Genomic DNA, 24,785 nt, shown 5'->3' with positions numbered 1-24,785 from the left:
GGAAGAAAGAGGAACCAAGGGTGATTTTGAGGATTTGAAATAATGATATTATTATAATCACAAAATGAAGCACACATCTGAGGCCAGTGCAACACAAGAGGCTCATAGTGAGTGCTCTAACAGCATTTAATACGGAACCTGAGCCTGTCTGGGAGTCAGGGAGGGCTCCCTGGAGGAAGTGATATCAGAGCCAGGGCCTGAAGAATTATAAGAGCTTTCCAAAAGAAGCAGGGAGGCAAGAAGAGTGGTCCTGGTGAAGAAGAAGCAAATGCACAGGATGAGCAAGAGTTTTCTCCGGGTTGAAGAAAAGTTGGTGTGTCTGGGGGCTCCTGAGTCAATATGATGCCAGACAGGTGGGATGAGGGGACTGTACTTGGTCCTGAGGGCAGTGGGAGCCAGAGAGAAGTTGTCAGGGAGTGCTACACCACTTAGAGCCCCCAAAGCACCCTCTGGCTGCTATGTGAAGAAGGTTCTGGAGGGGGAGCAGAGTGGAGAAGCCATGGCTTTGTTAATGCTCCAGTTCTGAGAGTGGACAGGCCAGGGGTGTATCCTGGGTCGCCATTCCTGGTCTTTGGGCAAGTTACCTAGCCTCTCTATGCCCTAGCTTTTCCCATCTATGAAATGGGTAGGATAGCAGTACCTATCTCAAGCGATTGTGGTTAAAATTGAATAAGATAACGAGGACTGGAAGTTGAGGGGGGAGGCATCGATGACCCCGCCATCAAGCGGACCCCCAAGAGGAAGAAGGAGGTGCTCCACACGGAGCTCCACGTGGCTGTAGCCGGAGGTCGGGGAAGGGCCTGGGAAAGGGAGCAGGACTCCAGAGGCGGGCTCTCCGGCCGGGGGGCGGGCCTGGAGGCGGGGGACCTGCCTCGGGTGCTCCTCCCTGCCGGCCTCCAGTAGCGAGCTTGACTGCCCCCTGGTGGCCGGGCGCTGCCAGCTGAAAGCCGCTCCCACCCCCAGATGCCCTTGCGCAGTGCCCACGACCTCTGTCTCCCGCCTGACCAGCTTTCCGTGGCGTCCTCCATCCTCTGTCCTGCTCACCAGAAGGACGTCTACACTACCACCCCTTGGGTACCGGATTCACAGCTTGCCACGGCTCTCTCGGGGCTCAAGCTCACCATTCTCCAAAGCCTCCAGGCTCCCGCCACCTCTAGGCCCACGACGCTGGCCCCCATCTCTTATCCTAGCCACTCAAGTCCCCTCCCCAGCTTCTTGAGATCCTTCCAGAAACGTCTTTTCACATAATACATAAATATAAATATACTCTGATCCTTTTTTTTTTTCAAAAATGGTAACAGATGCACTGTGCCTTGCTTTTCCCACCTAAATAGTGTATCTTTTAGAAGTTTCCATGTTCATACACAAATCTCCCACTGTTGTGCAGCTTCAACAGTTAAATCATGACAGATTCATTCTTTTTTCTAGCCATGTAATATTCCACATTTTTTTAACCAGACCTTGAACTCAGTGATTCCAACCTTAAACATGCCATGGCACACACATAAAATATTGGAAATGCACACTGAGGAAAAGCTGGAAGTGGTTTTGGACTGTCTATATGGGTTCTGGGGAAAAATTCATTCCATTTCTATATATTTTTATGATGCGAGATGAAATACAACATATTTCATCGGATACGAAGAATTAACTTTTATTAATATATCTAAATACACTATTTAAATATTTTCCTTGAGACACATGATCTTGTTCCTATGAACACTTTTTTTTTTTTTTTGCGGTACGGGGGTCTCTCACTGTTGTGGCCTCTCCTCTGTTGCGGAGCACAGGCTCCGGACGCGCAGGCTCAGCGGCCATGGCTCACGGGCCCAGCCGCTCTGCGGCATGTGGGATCTTCCCGGACCGGGGCACGATCCCGTGTCCCCTGCATCGGCAGGCGGACTCTCAACCACTGCCCCACCAGGGAAGCCCAAAATTTTAAAATATATAACATAATGTAATGGCCTGGCCTGCTACATTTGTCTTACACGTTTTAATTGGTTTGTAAATTTGTTACTGAGTGGGAAATGGCCAGTGCCCGGATCAGCTTGGCTTAAATTGCACTGGTGTGAAAAATACTCCCCCCAAACCCCAACCCCCTACACCCCACCAAGCAAAACAAAACAACGGGTGCCCAGTCCAATTGCACTGTAAAAACAATAACAATAAACAAAAACAATGATAAAGCCCTTATTTGCAAACTATTTATGTGGTGGGATATTCCCCAGCAGCTAGTTGGCCATCCCTTTTAGAAACATCAATCTCTCCTAGGCTTCGTGCCAAGCTCCCTGGGCACCTGGAAAGCAAACTCCTCCAGTGGCTCCATGGACTTTGTGGAGGGTCCTTGTGGAGGGTGGGTGGCCCTCCTAGATGGGTGGCCACATGCTGTGCAGGTGATCACTGCAGTTAGGTGTCCAGGAAGGAAGAGCCCAAACTTGGTCAGGCTCAGCTCATCCTGGTGGAACAGCGGGAGCCGCAGGAGAGACAGGCTGTGTAGTGGTTAGTAGCTGGACTCTAAAACCAGACTTCCAGGGCTAGCTGGGTGCCCTGGGACAAGTGACTTAACCTCTCTGTGCCTGAGTTTCTTCACCTGTAGAATGGGAATGATAATTATACCTACCTGATGGGTGGTTATGCAGATTTATTTATTTATTTATTTTTAAAGAAGATGTTGGGGGTAGGAGTTTATTAATTAATTTATTTTTGCTGTGTTGGGTCTTCATTTCTGTGCGAGGGCTTTCTCTAGTTGTGGCAAGCGGGGGCCACTCTTCATCACGGTGCATGGGCCTCTCACTATCGCAGCCTCTCTTGTTGCAGAGCACAGGCTCCAGACGCACAGGCTAAGCAGTTGTGGCTCACAGGCCTAGTTGCTCTGCAGCATGTGGGATCCTCCCAGACCAGGGCTCGAACCCGTGTCCCCTGCATTAGCAGGCAGATTCTCAACCACTGCGCCACCAGGGAAGCTTGGTTATGCAGATCTAATGCAATTTTATGCTTGTAAAGTGCTTAAGAAGGGTTTCTGGCACCATAAATATTATACAAACTTAATCAGTGTATGCTGTCAGACCTCCCACCCCTTACCACCAGTGCTCTGGGGACCCCTGAGGTGGCTAGTCTGGGGGCTAATTCTAACCTTATTGGATATCCCCCAAATGCAAAGCCTAAAATAAGGATTCAGGTATAAGTAGTTTAAAAGGTGATCCCAGGGTAGTCAGGACAGTGAGTCAAGGAAGGACAGGAAGTCAACAGAGGATGCAATGATGAGTAACCTGCCAACTCAGACAATGGGGCTCCTTCCCAGGGGATCCTTGAAAGACCTGTGGAACATTCTAGGGGAAAGAACACGAGGTATTTATACGCTAACTCCCATCCCTCATCAGCTGAGGGCTGCTCCTAGGTCATTTCTCCTCGGTATTTGGCACTTCCTTCCTGCCAAGCATAAACCTATGGTCAAGGAGGCACAGGCACCTGTTTCTTGAGTGAGAACTGTCCACCAAAGCTGCACCTGACCTTAGAGGGTGTTCTGAAGGCACATGGCGGGGGTACCATCACATCTACCACAACGTATGAAACTTAGTAGCATATCAGTTGGAAAATTCTGCTTGAGGGAGGAACAACTGGTAGTTAGCCACTTTCGCTAATCCAAACAATACACAATAAACAACCTCACTGATCCGTCATTTTACACACGCGTGTGTGTATCCACAGGATATTCGTAGAAGTAGAATTGCTGGGCCATTTGTCATTTGGAAGGGGACACCCAAAACCGGAATCCTGTAAAACTGCCTGTCTCCTGCACACTTGCCAACATCCATGGTAACACTCTTTGACCTCTGACAATCTGGCTGATGAAAAAATAGTATCCCATACTTTAAAATGTCATGTTCAAACCTCTAATTGAGGTTGGCATCTTTTAATAAGTTGAAAGCCGTCTGTACCCCTAATAAGTTAATGAATCTACACCATGACCAACGAAGGCTGCCAATGGCACACAAAGACAGTGAGGCAGCAGGTGTCTCCTGGCAAAAGAACATCCATGAAATACTCTTGCCAAAAAGTCAAATCTGCATCGGACCAAAGCCTCTAAATGTGACCACTATTGATGGAAAATGGAGAGGACAGAGGGACACAATAAATGATACATGGGAATGCAATCAGTAAAATGCAGACTGGGGGAAACTCCTCAGGACAGATGACCCCCCTCTGTACTTCCATGTCTGGGAAGATGAAGCAGAGGAGCTTTCCCCTATTTCTCCTGCTAAGTAAAACTAAAATCCCTGGACATTGTATATGCAACAAGCATAAGAAAACTCTGAAAGGTAAAGAGAAGGCAGGCTGCACAGGGACCTCAGGACCTGAGGAACAACACGATAGTGAGTTCCCTAGTTTTTCTCTCTGCCTCAGAGACCCCAGACTTGGGGCCAAAGAAGCTGGAGTGGGCTACCCAAAAAAAGCCAATGGGCACAGAAAAGAAAAAGCCCCAGCCTGCTCTCTCTAGTCAAAGGATTAGGAAAGGATCATCCTAGCAGGACAGAAAAGTTCTAGACAATAACAGCTCTACTCCAGCCAAATACCACTAAAGAAACTATGAAGACTATGGCCAGCCAGCAAAGGCTGAGTGGGGAGGCTAGGCTTCCAGCCTGATTCAAGATGCCCTGACCCCACTTCCACCAATGTGGGGTGTTGTGAGATAAGGCCAAGGGAGCCAGGACTTTCATCTCTGCTGGCCAGTTAATGAGCCCTCACCTGCTATGCCTTCTCCCCACAATGTCAATGGAGACCACATTGGGAGCCTGGAATTCCACCCCTACCTGGCAATAATGAAAATGGGTAAAGAGACATAAAGAAAGGTAAGCTTTCTACACTTCACTCAAATGGGGAAAATGATAACATCAGTAGACTGTGACAAATTATATATATGTAATGTAATACCCACAGAAACCACTAAAAAAGCTGTACAGACATACTTGAAAACACTCTAGATAAATTAAAATGGAATTCTAAAAAACAATCTTCAAATAACCCACAGGGGGCTTCCCTGGTGGTGCAGTGGTTGGGAGCCTGCCTGCCGATGCAGGGGTCACGGGTTCGTGCCCTGGTCCGGGAGGATCCCACATGCCGCGGAGCGGCTGGGCCCGTGAGCCATGGCCGCTGAGCCTGCGCGTCTGGAGCCTGTGCTCCGCAACGGGAGAGGCCACAACAGTGAGGCCACATACCGCAAAAAAAAAAAAAAAAAAAAAAAAAACCCACAGGAAGGCAGAAAAAAGAAACAGGGAAATGAATAACAAAGAGAACACACAGAAAGAAAATTAGGAGATATGTCTTAACGAATCAATAATTATATGAAGTTTAATGGTCTAAATATACCAATTAAAAGACAGATATTGGCAGAGTAAATTTACAAAACCAACTATATGTTGTCTATAAGAAATCCTTTTAAAACATATAGGCAGGGACTTCCGGTGGCGCAGTGGTTAAGAATCCGCCTGCCAATGCAGGGGACATGGGTTGAGCCCTAGTCTGGGAAGAGCCCACATGCCGCGGAGCAACTAAGCCCGTGTGCCACAACTACTGAGCCTGTGCTCTAGAGTCTGCGTGCCACAACTACTGAAGCCCGTCCAGAGCCCATGCTCCGCAACAAGAGAAGCCACTACAATGAGAAGCCCGTGCACCGCAATGAAGAGTAGCCGGTCGCCACAACTAGAGAAAGCCCGCGCGCAGCAATGAAGACCACAGCCAAAAATACAGAAAATTAATCTTTTTTAAAAATATAGATAGATAGATAGATAGATAGATAGATAGATAGATAGATAGATAGATATAGATAGATAGATAGATAGATAGATAGATAGATATAGGCAGGCTGAAAGAAAAAGGATAAAAAAATATATCATGCGATCAACAATCAAAGGACAGCAGCAAAACTGATGGAACTAAAAAGAGAAAGAGACATATCACAATTAATAACCTTCTTGCAACAAGTGATAGAATAACTAGACAGAAAGTGACCAAAAATATAAAGAGTTCAACAACACCATCAACCATCAGGATTCGATTGACATTTATAGAACACTTAACACATTCTTTCCAAGTGCCCATTAAATATATACCAAGATAGACCATAGTGTGGGCCATACAAAAACCTCAATAAATTTAAAAGAATTGAAATCATACAAAGTGTGTTCTCTGACCACAGTGGAATCAAACTAGAAATCAGTAACAGAAAGATAACATGAAAATGTCCACACACTTGGAAACTAAACAACATAATTCTAAATAACTCATTGGTCAAAGAGGAAGTCTCAAGGGAAATTTAAAAATACATTGAACTAAATGAAATGAAAATACAAGATATTAAAATTTGTGGGACAGAGTTAAAACAGTGCCAAGTGGGAAATTTAGGCAATAAGTGTATACATCACAAAAGAGAAAAATTCTCAACTCATTAATCTAAGTTCTCACCTCAAGATGTAGAAAAAGAAGAGCAAAGTAAATTCAAAGCAAACAGAAAGAAGGAAATAATAAAGATAAAAACAGAAATCAGTGAAATTTGAAGACATATGAAGAAATCAAGAACTCTGATAAGAGGGTGTGGAGAAAAGGGAACACTCTTGCACTGCTGGTGGGAATGTAAATTGATACAGCCTCTATGGAGAACAGTATGGAGGTTCCTTAAAAACTACAAATAGAACTACCATATGACCCCGCAATCCCACTACTAGGCATATACCCTGAGAAAACCATAATTCAAAAAGAGTCATGTACCAAAATGTTCATTGCAGCTCTATTTACAGTAGCCAGGACTTGGAAGCAACCTAAGTGTCCATCAAGAGATGAATGGATAAAGAAGATGTGGCACATATATACAATGGAATATTACTCAGCCATAAAAAGAAATGAAACTGAGTTATTTGTAATGAGGTGGATAGACCTGGAGTCTGTCATACAGAGTGAAGTAAGTCAGAAGGAGAAAAACAAATACCGTATGCTAACACATATATATGGAATCTAAGAAAAAAAATGTCATGAAGAGATTAGTGGTAGGACGGGAATAAAACACAGACCTACTAGAGCATGGACTTGAGGATATGGGGAGGGGGAAGGGTAAGCGGTGACGATGTGAGAGAGTGGCAGGGACATATACACACTACCAAATGTAAATTAGATAGCTAGTGGGAAGCTGCCGCATAGCACAGGGAGTTCACCTCTGTGCTTTGTGACCACCTAGAGGGGTGGGATAGGGAGGGTGGGAGGGAGGGTGACGCAAGAGGGAAGAGATATGGGAACATATGTATATGTATAACTGATTCACTTTGTTGTAAAGGAGAAACTAACACTATTGTAAAACAGTTATACTCAAAGATGTTAAAAAAAAAAGAACTCTGATTAAGGTAACTACATAGGTAATATAAAAGGAGTATTAATGTATTTTTGGTTTGTAACTCTATTTCCTACATGATTTAAAACACAAATGCATTAAAAAATTAGAAACCTGGGACTTCCCTTGTGGCACAGTGGTTAAGAATCCGCCTGCCAATGCAGGGGACACGGGTTCGAGCCCTGGTCCGGGAAGATCCCACATGTCACGGAACAACTAAGCCCGTATGCCACAACTACTGAGCCTGCGCTCTAGAGCCCGCGAACCACAACTACTGAGCCCATGTGCCACAACTACTGAAGCCTGTGTGCCTAGAGCCCGTGCTCCACAACGAGAGAAGCCACCACAATGAGAAGACCGCGCACTGCAACGAAGACCCAACACAGGCAAAAAATAAATAAATAAATAAAATTTTAAAAAGAAAAAAATTAGAAACCTATGTTATCAGGGCACGCAATGTATAAAGATACAATTTTTGACAAATATAAAGGGAGAGGTACAGAGCTGTATAGGAGAAATTTTTGTTATTGAAGCTAAGCTGGTAACAATTCAAACTAAGTAGTTATAAATTTAAGATGTTAATTGTAATGAACTGTAACCATTAAGAAAATATCTTAAAAATATACACAAAAGGAAATGAGAAGAAATAGAGGACTTTGGGACCTCCCTGGTGGTCCAGTGTTTAAGACTCTGCACTCCCAATGCAGGGGGCCTGGTTCAATCCCTGGTTGGGGAACCATGCCACAGCTGAAAAGATCCCACATGCCGCAACAAAGATCCCACGTGCCGCAACTAAGACACGGCGCAGCCAAATAAATAAATATTAAAAAAAAAAAAAAACAAGAAAAGAAATAGAGGACTTAAGCAAACTACAAACCGATTAGACTTAACAAACATCTATAGGACGCTTTACCGGCAACAGCAGAATACACATTCTTTAGTGCATATGAAATTTTCTCCAGGATAGACTATATGTTAGATTGCAAAACAAGTCTCTGTAAATTTAAAAGATTGAAATAATATAATGCATCTTCTGTGACCACAGTGAAATAAAACTAGAAATCAGTAACAAGGAAAATTGGAAAATATACAAGTACGTGGAAATTAAACAACACACTGTTAAATAACCAGTCAAAGAAGAAATCACAAAGGAAATTAGAAAATACTCGGAGACAGATGAAACATAACACTCCAACACTTATGGGATGCAGTAAAATCAGTGCTCACAGGGAAATTTATAGCAATAAATGCAACTTTGATGAATGGACCAATTTCTTGAAAAGTACAACCTACTGCAACTTACCCAAAATGAAACAGATAATTTGATAGCCTTTTAAAAGCTAAGATAATTGAATTTGCAATATAAAAATTACCCCACCCCATCCCCAAATCTCCAGGCCCAGATGATTTCACTGGAGAATTCTACCAAATGGTTAAAGGAAAAGTAACACTATTTCTAGATAATATTTTCCAGAAAATAGAGGGAAGGGAATTACCCTGATACCAAAACCGGACAAAGATTCAGATGACCACCTGCAGCCTAGATTTAAGGTTGATCCTCATTCCAAGAAAATTGAAATAAATAAAAATGTTTGAGACAATCAGGGAAATCTGCATACTGAATGGATATTTGATATTAAGGAAATGTTAAGATTTTTTATGTCTAGTCATAGTATTTTGGTTATGTATACTAAAACAGTCCTTATTGACATACTGAAATATTTATGAATGAAATGATATGATGCCTGGGATTTATTAAAATAATTCAGGGGCAGGGGTGGGAAAATGAGGACCAGAGCAGATAATTGTGGACTCCCGGGGGACACATGGAGGTTTATTAAACTATTCTTTTTTGTATGTTTGAACTTTTCCTTAAGAACTGTTTAGGGCATTTCTATTCTTTTTCTGTAATCTCCCTGGTCATGACTTCTGTTCACTTTCTACTGCATTCTTGTTTTTTTCTTACTGATTTGTTAGATGGGTTTAAAAAAAACCTTTTTTTTAAAGGAAATCAGCCTTTATCTGTCATACAGATAAATACTTTTTAGTTCCTCATTTGTCTCTTGAGTTGCTTTCTCGTTTTTTACAGAAAATTTCAATATTACAGGATAATTTGACCCAAATGTTTTGACCTCGTATATGTGTTTACCCCAAGACTATTTTGACTATGAGTTTTGAATTCAATTATTTTGATCAGAATTACACTAATCCAATACATCAAGAAAGAGTTTTCTTGGGCAAGCTGAATGAAACAAATTTAGTCCCTCCATCAGTTATTTTATGACCAAAGTTAAATTCTTTCTAATGTTTCCCACTTTAAATTTAATTTTACGAAATTATTTTTTTCATGAAAATCACTTAGTTTCATGGGGTAAATGCCACCATGAAGATTTAATTCTTCTCCCCGTCATTTTTAGTCTATATCTGATTTCACCAGTTTCCTGCCATTGTGCGTTGACTATTATGTCCATTATTTTTAATTGGTCCAAAATTTTCAGGTCACATTTGGTTATCTAAATGTCAAAATTTTATTCCCTGTTCGAATTTTAGTCAATATCTAATTTAACATGTCAGTTTTCGTTTCTGTCAACTTGATTTTTTTTTTTTTTTTTTTTGGTGGTACGCGGGCCTCTCATTGTTGTGGCCTCTCCCGTTGCCGAGCACAGGCTCCGGACGCGCAGGCTCAGCGGCCATGGCTCACGGGCCCAGCCGCTCCGCGGCATGTGGGGTCTTCCCGGACCGGGGCACGAACCCGTGTCCCCTGCATCGGCAGGCGGACTCTCAACCACCGCGCCACCAGGGAAGCCCTGTCAACTTGATTTTGTGTTGGTTATTTCTATACATCTGTGGTAGTTTGTATTATTTGCTCACAGTTCTGCCTTCCCTCCTCACGCTCTCCACATACCCGCTACTGGAGGACATTTCTCTACTCATCGATGTTGAACTTGACTGTGGATGGCAGTCTATATTTTCCAAAGATGACCACAATGTATTTCCCATCTCACATTCATCTCTCAACATTTTTTAAAAAATTTTATTGAAGTATAATTGATTTACAATGTGGTGTTAATTTATGCTGTACAGCAAAGTTGCTCAGTTTTATATATATATATATATATATATATATATATATATATGTTCTTTTTCATATTCTTTTCCATTCTGGTTTATCACAGGATATTGAATATAGTTCCCTGTGCTGTACAGTAGGACCTTGTTGTTTCATTCATCTCACATCTTACATTGACCTTGATGTCTTCCCATCAAGTAGGGGAGGTCTCTGTCCTCTGCCTCTTGAACCTGAGTGGATCTCTGTGAGAGCCTTGAGCAACAGGGTTCAGAAGTGATGTGTCTTCTGCGGCTAGATCATAAAAATACAATACACTTCCCCCTTGCTCTCTTGGAACCCACCCACCATGCTTTGAGGGAGCCCAAACTAGCCCACACAGAGAGAACACCTGGGGAATGCCACAAAGAGGTGTTCTGGTTGACGGCTCCAATTGAGGTCCCAGCTGACAGCCAATGTTAACCACCAGATGTGTAAGTGAAAATACCTCCAGAAGATTCTGGCCACAGCCTTGAGTGTTTCCAGCTGGCGGCCCAGACAGTCTAGAGCAGAGCCAAGCAGTTCCCAGTGTGCCCTGCCTAAATTCCTGAACTACAGAATCAGTGAGCATAAGGAAATGGCTGTTTTATGCCTTTACGTTTTAAGGGGGGTTGTAATGTAGCAGTTGTAACCAGAGCACCACAGGACTTGCTTTGACTGGTGGAACGTGTTGCTGGTTCTGTGTGTGGTTCTGAGCCTGGGCTTTCAGAGCATCATGGGTCCCCACTGTCTCTCTGGCCCCTCAGGAGTCTCTGACTTCTGTCATGACAAAAACATGTGCCTGCTGGTCCCAGAAAAAGGAGACACATGAATAACCCTGAACCCAACTGTTATGGGCTGAATTGTGTCTATCTGCAAATTCCTATGTTGAAGTCCTAACCCCTAATACCTCAGAATGTGACAGCACTTGGAGATAGGGCCTTTAAAAAGGTGATAAATTTAAATGAGGTCATCGGGGAAGGCCCTAACCTGATCTGCAAGGTGTCCTTATAAGAAGAGGAAATCTGGACACACATGGAGACACCAGGGATACAAACACAGAGGAATGACCACATGAGGACACAGTGAGAAGGAGGCCATCTGCAAGCCAAGGAGTGAGGCATCAGAAGAAACCAATCCTACCAACACTTCAATCTTGGACTTCTAACCTCTAGAACTGTGAGAAAATACATTTCTGATGTTTAAGCCACCCAGTCTATGGTATTTTGTTATGGCTGCCCTAGGAAACCAAACTACCAACCCAGAGCCTGGAACTAAACCTGGAGGATCCCAGCAGAGCCTCAGCCAACCCACAAGCCCATGAAAGATAGAAATAAATGCTCAAAGTTATAAGCCACCAAGTTTTGGGGTTGTTTGCCACACAGCATTATTGTAGGCAAAAAAATGACTAGTACAATATCAGATTTTCCCCAGGCCAATTTTGACAATTTTCTTTATTACCCACAACATAATTCCTTAGCAATTTATTAATCTAAACAAAGTTTATTGCCTGCATAATTCAACATCTTCAGTTATGTTGAAACTGCTCCTGCTGCTAGCAAAGCATCAGGGCCTGGGTCAAAATAATGGGGTCAAAACATACTATTAAACATTTCTATAGCTCTTATCCCCCTTAGCCTCCGACTGGCCATGTTCATGCCAGTCCTGCCCACGAGCCAGGAGACCTGAAGGCCAGGGCTCCTTTCTGCTCCTTGTCTGCATCCCCAGCATCTTTCATGCTAAGGCAGTGAAATGGATCCCTCAGGCCAGACAGAAACTTGCACCAAAGCAGCTGTCTTTCTCAAATAAAAATTAAATGGATGTTCAAGGCTTCCCATCCTCTGGCCCCGACATACTCCCTCAGCTCCATCTTTCCCTGCTTTTCCCCAGACTTGTGTCTTCAGTAGAGGCAGCAGAGACTCCAAGGCCCTGCATGAATCTCCCACTTCCTCGTCTCCCCTTGTTCATCTCTTCCTTCTCCTCTGACAACCCACTGGCTTCCTTTATTACCTCTTTCATGCCATGGTCCTCACTACCACAGGGCCTTTGCACATGCTTTTCTTTGCCTAAAATGCTGTTCCACCACCCCTTTCATCTAGTTTACACCCAGTCATCCTTCATATTGTAACCAAGCAGGACCCTATGAGGCCTTCCCTGAATAGATCCCCACCCATGTCCTCCACCTGCTTTTTGTCTGTAGAAAAACTTTAGTCAAAGTTTTAAAGAATAAAGTTAATCAGAGAAGTGAGAAAATGCAGAAAGAAAGGAAAACAGTCAAGTAAGACAAAATAATAATACTTTAGCCATTAAATAAAGTCAAGGACCTTTAGTTCTTCCTCGAGGACTACAGATAACATTCTGAGCCATGTCCTTTGAGCTGTTTTGCAGATACTGAAACCCCCACCAGGTGGGAGAAGTTAACTGTAGGCTGCCCACAAGCATGTAGACCCCAGTCCACTTGCAACCAGGAGGCAGATGATGCTGACTCCTGATTCCCTCCCCACCAACCAGTCAGAACAATGTCCACGAGCTGATCACACCCTGCTCCTTGAATACTATAAGACTCCTCACTACCCCCTCCAGGGCGGGACACACATTCTTGAGGGCATTAGCCCACTGGGGCCCCCTTTGCCTGGCAAAGCAATAGAGCTATTTCTTTCTACTTCACTCAAAATTCTGTCTCTGAGGTTTAATCTGGCACCAGTGCACAGAGGATGAATTTCGGCAACAACAGTATCTCAAATATGAAGACACTACTTCAGGGAAGCCCTGACTTCTCTAGATTAGGTCAGTCCAAGTACCATGTATCTCCCCTTCTTAGCACTCATCTGTTCTATAATTTATTAGGGTGAACATTACAGACTTTCATATTCATGAGGACTGGAAATCATGACACTGGAATGAGGGGTCTCATTCACTCTGGCCCCAGAGTCTGGTACATAGTGGATGCACGATAAATATTTGTTGATTGAATGAATAGTGTCCCAATTGCTCTGCTGAATCCCTCCATTGGCATCCAGGGTGTCCTGGGAGGTGTGCCGCTCAGATGTCTCTTCAAGGGGACCTGCTATGAAGAGGATAGGTATATGACCACCTCCAGCTGCTGCACTTCCAGAGCTGCTGCAGTGTCCATGCCAAGGCCACAGCCCCCCTAGGAAACCAAGGACTACAAAGGACTGAGCACAGTGGGACTCTAGGGATGGGTCAATTTTGCCCAACACAGGACTCATCTAATGGGCCTTTTTTGCTCTAAGGCTCCCCATTGGCCTGGCCAAGACTTTCTCAAAGATGCTGTGCCAGGGCTTCCCTAGTGGCGCAGTGGTTGTGAGTCTGCCTGTCCATGCAGGGGACACGGGTTTGTGCCCCGGTCCGGGAGGATCCCACATGCCGCGGAGCGGCTGGGCCCGTGAGCCATGGCCGCTGAGCCTGCGCATCCGGAGCCTGTGCTCCGCAACGGGAGAGGCCACAACGGTGAGAGGCCCGCGTACCGCAAAAAAAAATTGCTGTGCCAGTTATCAATGTATTGGCCCTCCACCCCAAATTCACCCCTCAGAGCCTGCTCTAAGATAATGAGCAGGGCTCTGAACATTGCCCCCTTTACAGTGAGATGCTAAACTTTTCCAGTAGAGGCTGCTGGAGGAGACACACCAAGAGGAAAGGAGGCTTCTCTTTTTGGTTCTGGGGTGTGTGTGTGTGTGTGTGTGTGTGTGTTCCTATATAATATGCTTTCTGCCCCAAGACCAACCCTCTCCCACAACACACATCTTCCTACTATTCTCCAAGTCATTCTACTCCAGTCACTGTGGCCTCCTTGATGTTCCACATTCCACAAACTGACAAACTAAAATCCTATCTCAGGGTCTTTGCACTTGCTGTTTTGTCTTCTCATATGCCACCTCTTCGAAGAGGCTTCACCTACCACCCACAAACCCCTTTTAGCTCTGTCCCTTTATCCTGCTCTGTTTTGTTCCTTCATAGCACTGATTCCTGTGTAACATACTGTATATTATACTTACTTATTCCTTTTTCTGTCTCCCCCCTACACACACACACACACGTAAAGAAACACCTCCTCCATGAGGCCAGACACTGTGTGTCTTGTTCACCGCTGCATCCCCAGGGCCTAGATTAGTACCTGGCACACAGCAGATACTCAGTAAGTATTTGTTCGTTGACTGAATATAGGGGTGTCCTTACCTTTGCTCAAGCCATTCCCTCCACCTGGAATGCCTTCCCTCTCCTTCCTGCCTTTCCTAATCCCACCTATCATTTAAGGCTCAACCCCAACCTCTACTCCTCCAGGAAGCCCTCCCTGATAAGTGGGGCCCTAGAAAGTGGCTTACTGCCTCTCACCTACTGTCCTGCCCAATTTTAGGTATGATGTAGGCTTTATGGCAGGTAGGGACTGTGGTGGAGACTAAAGGCAGATGAGAGCAGGCCAGCTTTATTGGGGTTAAGTGGCGGGGAGGGGCCTCCACAGGCTCCGGGCCAGGGCAGAGCTGCAGCGTGAGCACCTGGGATGCCACGTCACTTCTTCCACTCCTTCCTCTCATAGTCCCACCGGGAGGCCAGGCCTTGCACAGGGTTGCCCTTCATGTCCAGGATGCGCTGGAGCTGCTGGGCCTTCCACTCATCCATCAGGGTGATGGGTTTCTTAGGGAACACTGCAGGGAAGGAACCGGGTAGGGACAGGGGCATGCGGGACCCTGCCAGGCCCACCCCCTCCCGCTGAGCCAGGGTCTCCAGGCACAAGGTCAGGGTGCCCTGCATGAGGACCCCTCGCCACCCTGTCCATCCCCCACCAGACTCCCCACTAAAGCTGCACTCTGGGGACCTCTGAGGTATGACCCCCCCCTCTGCCTTAGACTTGGTGTGGGAACTGGGCCAAGGTCCTTCCCCTTTCTGAGCCTCAGTTTCCTCACCTACTCTGTGACCCAAGGGTAAGAGGAGCACTGGTTTGAAGTCTTTCTGGGTCCAAATCCCAGCTCCACCACTCCCTTGCTGTGTGACCTTGAACAAGTCATTTCCTCTCTGAGCCCCAGTTTCCTTACCTGTCAAAAACAGGTCCTGTCCACTAGGGTTGTGGGGATTGAATGTGTTAGTATTTATAATGCAATTGGCAGAATGAGGGAAGATATGAAAACCCCTAATACATGATAGCTACTATAACTATAATTACTGAGTTTGCTCCCACTTATTGGGAAGGGTCCAGGATGAGATAGTTTCTTATGCTTCCTGAAGGGGTTGGGAGTGGGAGGTAGGATAGGGGTGTTCACTTTAAAACTATGGGGACCGAAAGGGTGAACTCACAGAGGCATTTTAGGTGCCTTGATGTGTGGACCAAGAAAGGCCTGGGGGCCAGAGCTCCCAGCCTTGCTCACATCCTACTTCCTGGTCCATCTGCCCCTGAGGCCAACTTAACCTGCCTGACCTTTGTCCCTGGTACTTTCTATTCCAGTGGGTGTGAAAGAAGGGAAAGATCTTTATGGGCACCTATTAGTACCAAACATTGGGCTAGAATAGAATTTTTCCCGAAGGTTCTCTCATTTCATCCTCATGCAAGGTAGGAATTCCCATCACACTTTTACAGAAGAAGAAACAAAGTGAGACCCCTGGAGGTGAAGTCAATTGAGGCAGAGACTGCCACTTCATCCCCAACGTCCTCCCCTCTACTTCCAGAGCAGTGCTTCTCAAACCTGAGTGCGCATCAAAATCACCCAGAGGGATATTAAAACATAGATTGCTGGGCTCCAGCCTCAGAGTGTCTGACTCAGTAGATCAGAGTGGGGCTGAGAATTTGCATTTCTAACAAGTTCCCAAGTGAAGCTGTTGGTCCAGAGACCCCACTTTGAGAATCACTCTTCTGTAGTAATAAATGGCCGGTTGGGTACATGACCACTCAGCGAAAGACTATATTTCCCAGCTTCCCTTGTGGCTACACATGGTCATATGATCACTTCTAGCCAATACCAATAGGATGTGAGCAGAAGTAGTGGTGCAACTTCTGGACCTTAGAGAGAGTGTGTCCTCCCTTTCCCTCTTCTTGGCTGGAATGTAGGCTTTATGGCTGGAGCTGGAGCAGCCATTTTGTATGTCAAGAAGGAAGCTGCATGTTAAGGATGGCAGAGCAACAAGACAAAAGGAGTCTGATATTGTGGAATCTCCATACTCCCCCTGGCCTTTTTTGTGAGAGAGGAAAAAAACTTCTATCTTGTTTAAGCTCTTCTACATTGAAGACTCTTTGTTATAGCAGCCAAAACAATATACTGAAAAGTTCATGGTTAATAACAGCAATCAGTAACAACATCATTCATAACTACGTGCCAGGCACTAGCCAACAGTTTTCTCATTAAATCCTCACAAGAACCCTGAGATGTGGGCACTATTAGTCCCATTTTACAGATGAGAGAATTGAGGCCCAGAGAGGTAGGATCCCTACATTCCAATCCAGGCAGCCATGCTCTGCCCTTCCCCATACATCTCTCTGGGGGACTTTTCAAAACTCTTCAGATGAGTGCCAGCATAGTTCCCTTATCAAAGCTTGGCTGGTGGCTGTGGCCACAAGGGCATGGCCGAGGGCTGCGGCCAGGTGAGACACTGCCACTCACCATAGACCCGCTGCCACCAAATCAGCAGACCTGTGAATCCAAAGAAGAAGAAGACACAGCCCATCACTGTCTTCCACTCGTTGGAGCGACGGTTCATCTCTGTGAAGGTCTCATGGAACTGGAGCCGGTACACTAGAGGCAGGTGAGGGGTGGGGGAGGAGGGGCCTCAGGTGCATCCATTCCGAGGGCCCTGGGCCAACTCTTGGCCTCAGGGACCTCCAGCCTCCCCCTCCCTGCAGCAGAGGCTGTCCATTCAGCAAATTCTTATTGAGCATCTAGGATGTGCAAAAAGCATGGCCAGGAGCTGATGGCAAAGCTGGCTCCCAGGGGCACTTCCGGTGGGCAGCACTTGGGGTCACACATCCCTCCTGCTTCCCAGGGTCAGGGCCCTGCTCTCCCACTCACCTCACCTGCCTCTCTCTGCTCCATTTCCCCACACCACTCAGTGATGCCCAGGACCCTCCATGCTCTCCAGCTCCTATATCCTTCCCCATGCTGTTCCAACTACGTGGCAGCCCCTCCTCCTCACCATCCAAAGCCAACTGGAACAAGCCTCCTCTGGAAGGCCCAGCAGGATTCCATCTTTCTCTCTCCTTTGGGTTCTCACAGCCCCCTGAACACACCTCACCCAGCCGCATATCCTGGATTACAGCTATCTGGGTTTGTGTTGGTTCCCCCACTGGACTGGGAGCACCCCGAGGGCAGGAATCCTCAGTGGGACTCACTTCCGTGTCCCCAGCATTGCCTAGCATCAGGCTGTGCACAAACGGTTCAATGAATAAAAAAATGAATGGACGAAGGAATGAATTTCACCCCTCAGGTATGCATTCGAGTCTTTGGGTGGTTCTGGCTGTCTTGGCTGGGGGCTCTCCCTGCCCACTGCTCCGTGACAGGCCAGGCCCTTCTTTGCAAAGTTGCCCCCAGCCCCACCCTGAGACCTACGGGCCACCTTCTCAGCGTGGCTCAGCTGCGTCCAGCTGCCTTTCTCCTTCTCCTTCAGGGCCTGCTGCTCTGCGTTGAGCTCCGTGCAGAAGGGCTCATCAGGCATGGGGTAGGAGCGCTGGGCGTGGTAGTTGGTGTAGGGGGGCATCTTCTCCTTGCTGTGGGCTGCGGGCACAGGGAGGAACTGAGTTCAGGCTGCCCCTGGGATGTCCTGGCACTAACCATAACATTAGCAAAGAGGGTGGCACTTATTGAGCACTTACTGTGTGCCAGGAGCCATGCTAAGGCCTTCGGGCGAGTTGACTCATTGGCTCGGCATCACTCTGAGACAGTGATATTGTTCTCTTCATCTTACAGAGGAAGAAACTGAGTAGCTAAGGGACTTGCCGAAATTCACAGAGCAAAAGGGAGCCGGGCCAGGGCTGCAATTCAGCCCCTCTGGCTTCAAATCCTGTGTCCTCCGGGAAGATCTGGGGTGAGGAGGGCACATCAGGCAAAGGCGATGGGTAGGGAAAGGTTCAGTGTGATGAACCTGAGACGGCAGATGGGAAACTGCCCCACAAACTGTAAAGCACTATCCCTATGCTTTTAATGAGTGGTCAAGGGCACAGCTTTGGAGTTGCGGAACCCCAGTTCCACCCTGGCCCAGCTCTGACAAGCCCCTTTACCTCACTGTGTTCAATGTCCTCATCTGGAAAGTGGGGAGAGTAAAAGATCCTACCTCACACTGCTGTGGAAGCTTCCAGATAATGCACTCAAAAGGCTTAGCACAGTGCCTGGCACACAGTAGATGCTCCGTAAATTACACTGATAGACAGAGGTTGGTTTTACCTCTGGCTTCCATTCTTGGAAGTTTTCCCTGATGGCTAAGCCCTCAAGGGCTCCATGTGAGTGTCCAGAACAAGGTTAGGTGCTAGAAGGGTCTCAGTAAAGCTTCTTCTGTTTATTGTCAGAGAGAATAAATGCCCAGAGATGCCTTCAAGGAGGGCATTGGTACCATCTTGCCCAAATAGCATGGGAACTGCTTTGGGCAACGAGTCCTGGCTCTGGGCCTGTTTGTTTACCTGAGAAATGGAGATAACAGCATAGCATCCACTTCATGTGGCTGCTGTGAAGTCTAAATGTGTTAATCTCTGCAAAAAGTTTATCACAGCTCAGGGTACATAGTAAGGGCTCAATAAATGTTATCTGTTTTTATTCTCCAGAGGGTCAGGAAGGCCCTTCTATCTGGCTGAAGTCTCTCTTACTTTAGGCCTCTTTCTTCTGACTAGCATGGACACAAGGGTCTGGAAAGGCGGTCCAAAGTTCTGTCAGCACCCTCAGCCTCAGGACACAAAGACCTTAGGGGCCTGAGATATGGGGGTCAGACCCTGAGAAAGCTTGGGAGGAGGGGACAGCTGTCTCTATTTCCTGGAAGAATGTGGCCCTGGACCAAGGGGTAGGATCATGGGAAATGGTTTGGAGCAGGCCCAGGGCAGCATGAAAGGGACCAGGGGCAGCCTGCAGACAGGACCCTTGCCCCTGGCCCTGCAGTTAGGCAAGGGTCAGGGCGGGGTGGGTGTCCAGGTCTTACCAGTGCCTCCGGGGCTGTGGATCCCTCGAATTCCAAGTCCTCCTTTCCTCAGCACCAAGCTCCAGGCAGCTCTAAAGGACATCTGGGTGGGGGGGTGTGGATGAGTCCTGCCCTCTCCCCTTCCCCCCAGGATCCAGACAAAGGAACAGCTTTTTCACAGGTGCTGTGGCTGGGGGACTGGTCCGCAGGATTTCAGGGTCACCTCCTGCCCCTGCCCCTTCTAATTTTGTATGATATACCTATGGGGGTTGATGGGCGTCCTAGACATTTGGAGTCCCCTCCTGGGACCTCAGTTTACCATCTGAGAAGTGGGAGGAGGCCTAACTCTTAAGGCAGGACCTGAACAGTTTGCGTCTGGGAGCCTGGGTTCTGGTTCCAGCCCCAGCTCATGGTGGCTAGGTTGGGAAACCTCTCTCAGCTGTTTGCCCTCTAGAGGAAACAGGGTGGGAGTCCAGGTAGGGAGGGAGCAGGTCCTGGGATAACTCTCCTCGCTACAGGGCCATCTGCCAAGGTCTCCTGCAGATGGTTTGGACCCCACCCCTTCCCCCATAATTGGCTGCCTACGTGCCTGGAAAGCCTGCTCTGCTGGACCTAGTGGGAGAGGGAGACAGGCGAGCCCAACCCCCCAGCCCCAGGGAAATCTCAGGGTCTGGCATCCCAGGGGGGTGAGGAGGGGACTTAGAGGAGGACAAGGACCAAACTGGGACAGGGAGGAAGAGAGGCACACATCTGGGGAAAAGAAGGGGGTATCCCACTTCTGGAAATTGCAAGAGGCCCCACATCTAGGGAAAGAGAGGCACCCAGTCATTAGAGAGAGGGAGGGGTGTACCATATATGGAAAGTGGGAAGGGGCCGCACATCTGGAAAGGAAGGGCTCCCCATCAGTGAGAAGTGGTTGAGAGCCCCACCTATGTGGAGGGAAGGAGTAATCTACATTTAAGGAAAGACATGGCTCCCCATATGCGGACGGAGGAAAGTTCCCCTCAATTCTGAGCTGCCAGTAGCCGCTCCCCCGCCTCCCCCATCCACTTCTATAGCAGCGCCCTCACGGGCCCTGACCGGATGGTAAAAGCCGGAGTCCCAGCCGCGTCCGCCACCGGCCCGGGTTTGGGCAGCCAGGGCTCTCCCCACCCACTCACTTACCGTGCGGTTCAGCGGAAGCCAGAGAGCGACCCGGGTCTGCGGAGCAAGTAACAGAGAACAGGCTGCAGAGGGACCTGAGCGCTGGCGCCCGCCTCCGGGCCCGCCCCACAACCTTTCCCAGGACCGCCCCCGCGTGGGAACGTCCTGCCTGGAAGAGCCCAGCCCGCGTCCCTGGGGGTTCCCAGCCACAGACTGGGGAGAGGGGCTGCGCAAAGACTCCCCGCCTCAATTTCCCTGCCCACCGGGGTCCTGCCTCTGGAGAACCCCAGCTGACGCAGCCCTGGGACCAGCTGGCTGTGTGTCCTGGGCTGGCCCAGCCCTGTGAGTCCGGTTGTCCCAGGAGCTGGATCTTCCTGCCTTCACACCTTTGCTCACCGTTGTTTCTTCCTCCTGGAATTCTCTCTCAGGGCTTTTGAGGACCCAAGTCTTGGCAACTTTCCAGCCCAGATCCCATGCCTTCCTGCTCCAGGAAGCTACAAGCATCTAGAATCTGGGAGCTGGCCTGTGGTGTACCACCTGGCACGAATGCCCTCATACTCAATGACAGGTGAAAAAAGCCTCCCCCTGGGTTCAAATCTTAGCTGTGTGACCTTCAACAAATGGCCAAACCTCCCTGAGTTTCTGTTTTCTGAAAAAGAGAGCTAATGATATCTCTTACCTTACATGATTGTTGTAAAGATTAAATATGTCAATAGAAAAATGTGCATCAGGTACATTTATTCAAGAATTATTTATTAAGACCTATTACAGCGGGCATTATTGTCTACTGTTTAACAGGTTAAATGCTTGGGGATTTAGAGAAAAACAAAACCAAGCACAGTCCCTGCCATTTTAGGGCTTACAATCCAGTTCCAAGCAGAGAGAGGCCTGTGCAAAGGCCCAGAGGCAGAAAAACACAGGTGTGTTCATAGAAAAGAGAGAGGCCATCTTGGCCAGAGTGTAATGGGCAAAGGAGAAAGCTGGAGAGAGGCTGGAGTACCAAGCAGGGCCTCATAAGCCCTGCTTATGAGGATCTTGGATTTTATTTTAAAGCTGGGAAGCCAAAAAAGGTAAGTAGGGGAGTGATGTGGTTAAACGGAGCAGAACATATGTTCAGTAAATATGGCTTGGAATTGTTAGAATACTGATTCTGGACTGATGGGTAAAGGCTGTGAATTCTTTCATGGCCTGGGGCCAGAACTTTCTAGGTCTCCAAGCTCTGGTCCCCTGAGGTGTGCCAAGCACCCACCCACCCATCAGGGTTCCTGTAGCCCAGTGAAGCCATAGAGACCCATTCTAGCCAGTGCCTGGAGGAAGGGGCTTAGTGCCGTGGAAGCAGATGAGTCTTGAAGAGCAGGGACTCAGGGGGAGGTGCTAGAGAGACCGTAGAGTGGGCAGGATGCATGTCACCTCCATTCTGGGAGGTGAGAAGGCAGTGTGGGAGTCTCTTGGATGTCCAAGAGAGCCCAGCTCCCAGGACTGGCCATGCTTACTCCTAGGGGCTGCTCCTCCCCCTTCCCCACGATCAAGGGAATTCCAGATTTGAGAGAACCCAAAGAGGACCACCTTACCTCTTGGATGCTGTCCAGGGTGTCCTGAAGATTAGCCCTAAGGACTAAGATGAGGTAAGGCCCTCCTTCAGGCAACCTGGGGAGGACACACCTTGAGTCTTGTCAGACCTTTCCAGGGGCAGGTGGATGCTGGCTGCACTGGGGTGAGTGGCAAATGCGTAGGCTCTACTGCTGCCACATTCATGACTAAGTGGCTCCATTTCTGGGCCTCAGTTTCCCCATCCATTACAAGGGCCTCCCAAGGGAGAACTTGACCCTGGAGAACTTGACCCTCTGTTCTTCTCTACTGTCTCCCACCCCCATCTCTGTGGGAACTCCAGGCTCCAGATGTGGAGCAGTGCTGTGACAAGGAACATCTGTTTGGGAAGCCGGCCCCAGGGCTGAGGGTGATGGGGTGATGGCAGGCTCCCTGGCGGCTCAAGGTTGATATAGGGCAGCACCACTGCCTAGAGGGCGATGCCCAGCAGCGTCTTGATGTCTGGAACCTGGAAATAGTCAGACTCTCCCATAAAGCGGGTCACTCAGGTGTCCCGGGGCCGAGGAGTAGGAGTCTTCCCTGGGAACCTTGGTGGGCACAAGGTGGGCTCCAGATGAGGCATTACACACAACTCACGGCAAGGGGCCCTACATGTGAATGCAGGCTGAGATTTCAGAAACAGCAGGAATAAGAGGTGAGAGGCATCTGTCCCTTTCAGGCGGCCCTGAGGCTCCAACCCCCCAGTAGGAACCCATACAGAAAGGAGCAGCTCTTTCTCACTTGATCAGATTCAGGGAGGCCCTGAGTTTCTGTTCAGACACAAAGACCTGAGCCACAATCTCAGCATCCTGCTGGTACGACCCCCTCCCCTCCAATTCAGGCTTCATGCAGGACCCACCTCTGGCCTCCCAGCCCAGAGGAGATACTGAGGAAAAGCTAGGCCTCATGGAGGACACAAAGCCGAAAGTAGGAAGAGGTGTTGGACAAAGCATTGCAGACCCGTATCCCCAGCCCCTGGGGAGCCCCTGGAGCCATTTGAACATGGGGAGGAGGCCTGGGATAGGAGGGGGCCAGGCCAAGAAGTGCAGGGACTGGGGAGGAGATATACGGTAGTCAGAGACCGGAAGGTGGGAGTAGGCGGGGCTTATCCTTAGGGGCGGGGACTGCGTGTAAGAGTGGGCCAGGGAAGAGCAGGGCAACCGAGGCACTAAGGGGATGGGGCCAGTTGGGCGGAGGGAGGGGCCGGTTAACAGAGGGGGCGTGGTCGGGACAGAGCAGAGGCCGATCCCGCCCACCAGCTGGAAAGCTGACTCCCAACAGGGACACTTTGATTCCGGGACACGGCGGCCTTCAGGGCGACGGGCAGCGCCGGCATGAAGGTGCCCGGGCGGCAGCGCAGGCTCGGAGGACGTCGTGCGAAGACCCGCAGATCCAGCAGGGACCAGTCCAGAAAGCTCTTCTGCAACTGTAGGCAGGAGGGCCGGCTCGGAACCGACGCCGAACCAGGGCTACCACGGGGGCGGTCGCTAGTGGCGGGTTTCCCAGCCCTAGGAACGATCCCGTGGCGCGATCAGGAGCAAGTGGACGCCTTCAGCTGGATTTCATTGGGACGGGACGGGACCGGTGGTGGCCTGGAAGATGGAAACCTCCTTCCGGCAGGTCTGTTATCTCTGCACCACCACACCTGGGGCACGAAGTGAGCGAAGCCCGCGTTGTTCAGCCGGAAGAAGAATTCCTCGCAGAGTTGCAAGGGAGACGTTTGAGGCCGACCCCTCTGGCTGTCACTCATGGCCTCTTGTCCCCCCCTCCCCCCACAGGCGGCCATTATTTTAGGTCCCGCCACCTGCCTCACACTACTCACCTACGTCCCTCGTCTCCTCCCTCGTTCCCCGTCCTCGAGCTGCCAGTCATCCTTCCCTGGCCCCTTGCACAGTTATTGTGCCCGCACCTCTGGACTCTACCTAGTAGTCTAGCGTTCCACCATCTCCAGCCCTACCCCAGTCCCTTCAGTTATCCCTGGCCTCGCCCAGCTCGCCTAGCTGAGCCCGCCCACCGGCCCCGCCCGTACCCTGAGGCTCCTCCTCAATCGCTCAGCCCCCGGCCGGCCCCTTGCCCAGTTAGTCCTTCCCGCACTGCCTTCTCAAGACTCGCTAAACCCTCGCCCTGGCTCCAGTCTTGCTCTTTCAGTCATTCTGTGGTGCCGCCCACTCCCGAGCCCTGCCCTCACTGTCAGCCTGCTCGCCACAGCACGCCCCAGCCAAGCCCCAACCCTGTCAGCAAGCCCCGCCCCCGCAGGGCACAGCTCCCTTTCCCTAGATCCTCCCCGAGGCCCTGCCCAGTCTGTCACTCCCCTCAGGCCCGCGCCTGCTCCGGCCTCGCCCCAACTGTCAAGCAGGCCCTCCCTGTCCGTCCCCAGGGCCCCTCCCCCTACAACCCGCTCAGGCCCCGCCCTCACCACGTGGTCAGTGAAGGTGCAGGCCGGAGCCCCCACGTTGCAGGCGATCGCACAGGCAGACGAGGCGAAGACGT

General features: G+C 48.8%; 1 protein-coding gene across 3 annotated transcripts; it reads right to left on the bottom strand.

Annotated features, from left to right (window-relative positions):
- Positions 1-10,521: 10,521 nt before the first annotated feature.
- Positions 10,522-24,262, bottom strand: COX4I2 (cytochrome c oxidase subunit 4I2). 3 transcript variants are annotated; one of them, XM_067014233.1, is made up of 7 exons: positions 24,118-24,262; positions 22,280-22,355; positions 20,730-20,765; positions 19,587-19,668; positions 18,014-18,178; positions 17,072-17,203; positions 14,887-15,127 (listed from the first exon to the last, which is right to left on the bottom strand). In XM_067014233.1, the coding sequence occupies exons 1-7, from the start codon at positions 24,165-24,167 to the stop codon at positions 14,991-14,993; spliced, it is 678 nt and encodes a 225-aa protein (XP_066870334.1). In that variant the 5' UTR covers positions 24,168-24,262; the 3' UTR covers positions 14,887-14,990. The 3 variants fall into 3 exon arrangements, with proteins under 3 accessions (XP_066870336.1, XP_066870334.1, XP_066870335.1); XM_067014234.1 differs by having other exon boundaries at positions 17,102-17,203; XM_067014235.1 differs by lacking the exons at positions 22,280-22,355; positions 24,118-24,262 and adding an exon at positions 10,522-13,527 and having other exon boundaries at positions 14,978-15,127; positions 20,730-20,848.
- Positions 24,263-24,785: the final 523 nt, after the last annotated feature.

The sequence above is a fragment of the Kogia breviceps genome, chromosome 14 (assembly GCF_026419965.1).
Source record: "Kogia breviceps isolate mKogBre1 chromosome 14, mKogBre1 haplotype 1, whole genome shotgun sequence".
In the NCBI taxonomy this organism is placed as follows: Eukaryota; Metazoa; Chordata; class Mammalia; order Artiodactyla; family Physeteridae; genus Kogia; species Kogia breviceps.
Note: the sequence above shows the minus strand (reverse complement) of the source record. Positions and strands in the feature narration are given on the sequence as shown.